General features: G+C 45.8%; 1 protein-coding gene and 1 pseudogene across 1 annotated transcript; both read left to right on the top strand.

The window, feature by feature from the left end:
- The first annotated feature begins 1000 nt into the window (after window positions 1–1000).
- On the top strand, window positions 1001–2820 carry LOC117842740 (uncharacterized). The gene is made up of 2 exons (XM_034723244.2): window positions 1001–1212; window positions 1293–2820. Exon 2 carries the CDS (start codon window positions 1327–1329, stop codon window positions 2440–2442), a length of 1116 nt encoding a protein of 371 aa, XP_034579135.1. The 5' UTR covers window positions 1001–1212; window positions 1293–1326; the 3' UTR covers window positions 2443–2820.
- A 1263-nt stretch (window positions 2821–4083) lies between these two features.
- On the top strand, window positions 4084–5442 carry LOC140221795 (uncharacterized; annotated as a pseudogene).
- The last annotated feature ends 305 nt before the right edge of the window (window positions 5443–5747 follow it).

Raw genomic sequence — 5747 nt, 5'->3', positions numbered from 1 at the left:
AGTGGCTCCTAGGTTTTCATAAGCACCATTCTTAAAAAGTATGCCAATCTTGTTTCCAGGTGTAAATACTAAATAGTGCTAACCGTTGATGAATGTTCATGAATCGAAAGGGCAGAGCTGACCATAATTGCTTCACTCTGTTCTTCACTGAAAGTCTGCTTGCTTCAAGATTATAGACATTTCCTATTTGATTTGTGTGAGGTCTGCATAGCAGTTATAACCTACGTGTCTCTTACCTACATGCAGTGTATCTGATAACCAAGCCATCCATCGATTTTCATGCAGGGGGGATGAACACTCATAGCCAGCTTTACTGGTGTGAGCTGGGCTATCTGGGATTATGGGTCACGCTATGCTGAAAAGCTTCAACGGCTATCACCTGACTGACACAATTGGATCATCTAAGTTTCGGTACTTGATTCGATGTTGGGCATGTTTACAAGATGCATCGGCTGGAGGGAGAGCAGTTCGATCGTGTGGTTGGCCCAAGAATACCCCTCGATGTGCTTCGGCGTCCAATCGAGGAGGTTGCCGGTGCACTCGGCCGGCGGGCTCGTCGGAGCTCCGGCACATTGAGACGTACGCTGCGTGCCGGGGCGCGCTGCCGGATCCTCTCGGCTCTCGCCACGGAAGGCAACCGCCGGACAATGCCATGCCATGGCGCGCGGCGGCGCCACCAGAGAGCGCGTCAACAGAGGCGGCGCACAACGCCTGCCTGCTTGCGTCGCGACGCCAGGACGCACCGTGCCGTGCCTGCCGCTGCCATGCATGTCAACAGCGCGCCCAATATTTGGATCATGATTAATAGTCGTGATCCAATATAGTCGGTCGCGATTAATAGTCACGATCCAATATAGCAGTTTCGTGCAAATATTCGGATCGTGATTAATAATCACAATCCAATGTAAGGGGTTATGTGTAAATATTCGCGATCCAAACCAGGGGTCCTTTTGCAAATGTTCCGGATATTTCCCTTCCTCCGCCGTGCGCGCCGCATCCTATCCCCGTCACGGGCCGCACCGCACCCAAGTGAATCCCCCGCGGGGCCGGGCGCTGGCCGTCTCGTCGCCGCTCCGGCGAGGTGTTCCAGCGGGCAGCTCCGGTTCTCCCTGCGCCACCGATCGGATGGGCCTGCAAGCGACGGAGCAAGGGAGCCACCCACCAGCTGCCGCCGCCGCCGCCGCCGACCCCGATCATCCCCCGCCGCGGCAGGTACGCTCTCCCTGCCTCCCAAATCGTCGCATTTTCTATGATCTCTCGTGCGCGTCCCCTCACCTCCGCCGTATTGGCAGCTCGCTGCGCCTCCGTCCCCTCCTGCCGGCGGCGATGGCTGCCCCGAGGGAAGCACGGCGGCCGTCCTCCCCGACGACATCCTCCTGGAGATCCTCTCGCGCCTCCCCGTCAAGGCGCTCTTCCGATTCCAGAGCCTGGTTCGGCTTCATCACCGAACGCCTCAGGAAGATCCCCCCAACACTGCAAGGCTTCTTGTACGGGCCGACGAACAAGAACTATGGGCATTTCTTCAACCTGCTGGGTAGATCCGTGCCTCCCGTCGACCCGTCCTTCGCCTTCCTCACGAAGCTGCCCGAGATCGAGCGGATCATCCTCATGGGTTCCTGCAATGGGCTTGTGCTCTTTCTGCACAGCCGGCGTTCAGAAGCACACGAACGAGAAGACTATATCGTGTGCAACCCCGCCACCAAGGAATGGGTGCTGGTGCCTGGCACGGGCACTCAGTGCGATAATGAATTGAACTATTCGGTCACTGCCGGCTATTTGATTTTCGATCCAGCCGTCTCCTCAGGATTTAAGTTGGTCCAGTTCATGTTTGGCACTAACATGACTTTGTTACAGGTGCACACCTACTCGTCTGAAAGTAGAGTATGGAGTGGCAAGTCAACTGAATGTTGGTCAGATGTAAGCATCCAAACCTGGGTCTTCAGCGCCATTGTTAATGGTATGCTGCATTTGGTTGCCAGACTCGGATCTGATTACCAGGTTGTGATAGTTGCGGTTGATGAGGAAGGGGGTAAACATAGGATTATCAGCTGGCCAGAAGAGGAGCGCGGTTTGCTTGTTCAACTTGGTCAATCTCAAGGGCTCCTGCATTGCACGAGTGGGCATAGAGACGATCTTGGCTATATGACTGAGCTGTCGATTTCGGCTCTTGAGGACTATGGTACAGAACAATGGATCCTGAAGGATAGTGTGAGCTGTCTGCAGCTGTTTGGAGAAGTGAATTGCTGTATAGCTGACTCCACTGTTGCATTTCATCCAGATCACAACTTGGTCTTCTTTTTCCACCTCTGGAATAGGAAACTGGTATCATATGACATGGATAGCAAGGAAGTGACTACTCTGTGCAGACTAGGTGGCTGGATTCCTATTACCCCGTACTTTCCATATTTCGTGGAGTCATCAGCACTTGTCAAGAGTCATTGACATTGTTGCTTGTGGGATACACTCAGGATGTTAAAAAAATATCTTATCTTCCAAGGGTGAAAGTTGAGAGGTGAGGGTTGAGACATGCATGTAAGTTACCATTACATATGCTAGTTTCTGTGTGCAGCTACCCAAGTTGCACAATTTAGATATTTGGCATCCGGGTTATAAGATTGAAATGCAATCCTTTGTATTTCCTAAATGATAAGCATCTCATTTACAGGCTTCCTTTCTCTTGGCCCAAGTGAATGATGACTGACTGTGAATTTTGGTTTCATCAGTCCTGTAAATGTTTATTTATGCTGGACAAGTATCTGTATCTTCCAAATGCTGTGAACAGTTCATGTTCTGGAAATATTTAAGCTGAAAGCTCTGCTACATTAACCTCAAAAGAGGCCTAGTTGATGTTGATTACATGATATAGATAGACAAAGTTCTCTCATTATCTTGCTGAATAATAACTGGAATCTTGTAGGGAGACCTTTTTGCAAGAACAGAGCTTGAATGTAGATTCAGATTGACACTGATTGCCATTGCTACTTCATTATTCTGTCTTCTTGCTCCATTTTGCAGAGTAGAGTAGGTAGTGCCAGATGCCAGATGTTCAAAAATTTAAAGAGAAAAGCTGGTTGTGGTACCTTTTGTACTTTTACTGAAATTAAATATGATTCTGAATACTGCGGTTCCTACTTGCTTAGCCATGTTGGTGGGCTAAGAATCCCAAAATAAACAAATATTGCCTTGTCATAATCTCTCCTACTGATATTTTTGTCTCCTTTTACCACATTATTCATCACTCACAAATAGTTATCCTTAAATCTGGATGTAGAATTTCTAATCAATCATGAAGGTGCTGTGGTTATATCCTAAGCCACATGAAAGTAGTTGTGTGCAAATCATAAAATAAGATCTTCATTGCCATGCATATTTATAAGCTTTACTATACATTTGCTAGCAGTTATCTTGGTATAAATGTAGTTTCCCAAGTTTCCCAGCTTATGGCGTTTTGCATTCATCTCAGATTTCAAATATGCTACCTTATGCATTTCCAGAAATTATCTTGTATGTTGGGTTCTCATCCATAGTCTTCATCCTTGAGTGATTGCAAATGGTTGATGCTGAACAATGGCTGCCAACTCCAAGAGTTTCCCAAAAAATTCTTCCCAAAATGAGGTATTGGGGGTTATGCTAAAAAATCCCCCCTAAAAAAAAAACATATCAAACCACAGTAGAATGTTAAAAATTAGTCCCCCAATATTTCAAATCAGACCACGTCATCGTATTAGGCCTATTTTAAAATCCGTTTTTTTAGCAGTGTCGCCAGGCTTTTTATTTCTCGCCATCACACGCCGCCAGACCCTTTTTATTTTTGACGATCATAGGCCACCAGACCCAGCCCATCATCACGATCGCACGCAGCCAGGCCCAGGCCATTGTCATGCTCACCTCATACCTCAGGCTATCGTCACCACTCACGATCACGCCGCCGGACCCCAGGTGCACACGGTGTTCTCTAAACGCCAGCAGCCCTGCGCAGGGTCTCTGTCCAGTCCTGGTCACGCCGCTTGGGGAAAGCCCCTGCGCACTGCGCCGTGCAACGTCGGCAGCCCTGCATCTGGTGCCGGCCGTCCAAGATTTGCTATGAGTCGACGAAGCTTTTCATTGCATCTGGTGCTGGATTCATTGTCAGATGATGACGATGATAATTTTGTCGTGTCTGTTACTCATGTGGCCGTGAATGTGGATGAGTCCGATGATGAAACAAAACATCGTGGTTCTATCATAGGTCATTGAGTACTTCGGCGAGACAGACAGGCAGGGAATCAAAGGTTGTATCAAGATTATTTTTCAGATGATCCTACGTACGGACATAGTTATTTCAGACGATGGTACGTAAACAATAGATTTATTTTGACCATTTTTTTTTTCAAAAAATCATATTATACATGTGTCTCGTTACTCTTCACATGCAGGTTTCAAATGAGGCGTACACTATTTGTACGCATATGGAATGCCGTAGAGCAACACGATGAATATTTCGTGCAGAAAAGAAACGCTGCCGGTGTACTTAGCCTTTCTAGTCTGCAAAAGATTACTGCAGCATTTCGAATGTTAACTTATGGAGTAGCAGCTGATGCTACAGATGATTATGTCCGTATTGGTGAGAGTACTGCTATTGAGAGTCTGAGAAGGTTTGTCAATGCTGTTGTTGAGGTTTTTGGAGATGAGTACTTGAGATCACATAATGAAGATGATACTGCTAGATTACTTGCCATTAGAGAGAGTAGAGGTTTTCCTGGTATGCTTGGGTCGATTGATTGTATGCATTGGAGGTGGAAAAATTATCCTTCGGCATGGCAAGGTATGTATACCAGGCATGTGCATGAGCCTACAATTATACTTGAAGCTGTTGCAGATAAAGATATTTGGATTTGGCATGCTTTTTTTGGGATGCCTGGTTCCCACAACGACATCAACATTTTGCACCAGTCTTCTTTATTCGCACGGGTAGCTGAAGGTCAAGCTCCAAAGGTGAATTATACCATTAATAACAACGAATATACAGTGGGTTATTATCTTGCTGATGGCATATATCCCTCGTGAGCTATAATTGTGAAGAGCATACCTGATCCAGAAGGTAACAAGAAGAAATATTTTGCAACTGCCCAAGAAGCTTGTAGGAAGGACGTGGAACGAACGTTTGGGGTTCTACAGTCTCGTTTCGCTATCTTTAGGGGGCCAGCTCGATTTTGGGATGAAGACACCCTCGGATAAATCATGAGGGCTTGTGTCATTATGCACAACATGATAGTTGAGGATGAGCACGATGAGGAAGACGATTTAAATTATGATGGGGTGGGAGAAAATGTGAAGATTTCTCACGATGAAACACCTGAACTTGAGGAGTTTATTAAATATTACAAGAATATAAGGGACAAAAATATTCACAATCAGCTTCAAGAGCACCTGTGGCAACATCATCCAGACCTCTACAAATGATTACCTATAGTTTATAGTAATTGTTATTTTCAATAATTTTGGCTACTTTATAAATTTATTTCTAATTGCCAGCAGTAGTATTCATCATTTAGAAATCATGGCAGACTAAGGTAGATGTTCATCAGCATGGTATATTCGCCATTTCTAAATTGTTGTAGTGTTCAATATCAAACACGACCTTTTTCTACTTTTTTTGAAAGATGAACAACCTGAACAGTAACCTAAATAACCAAGTGACAGTAATTGTGTTTTTGGGTTGTTTTAGAGTTTAGTGCAAACAATAAATGAAGAATAAAGACAACTGA

The sequence above is a fragment of the Setaria viridis genome, chromosome 2, assembly GCF_005286985.2.
Source record: "Setaria viridis chromosome 2, Setaria_viridis_v4.0, whole genome shotgun sequence".
NCBI classification, from domain to species: domain Eukaryota; kingdom Viridiplantae; phylum Streptophyta; class Magnoliopsida; order Poales; family Poaceae; genus Setaria; species Setaria viridis.
This window is presented reverse-complemented; position numbering and strand designations above follow the sequence as displayed.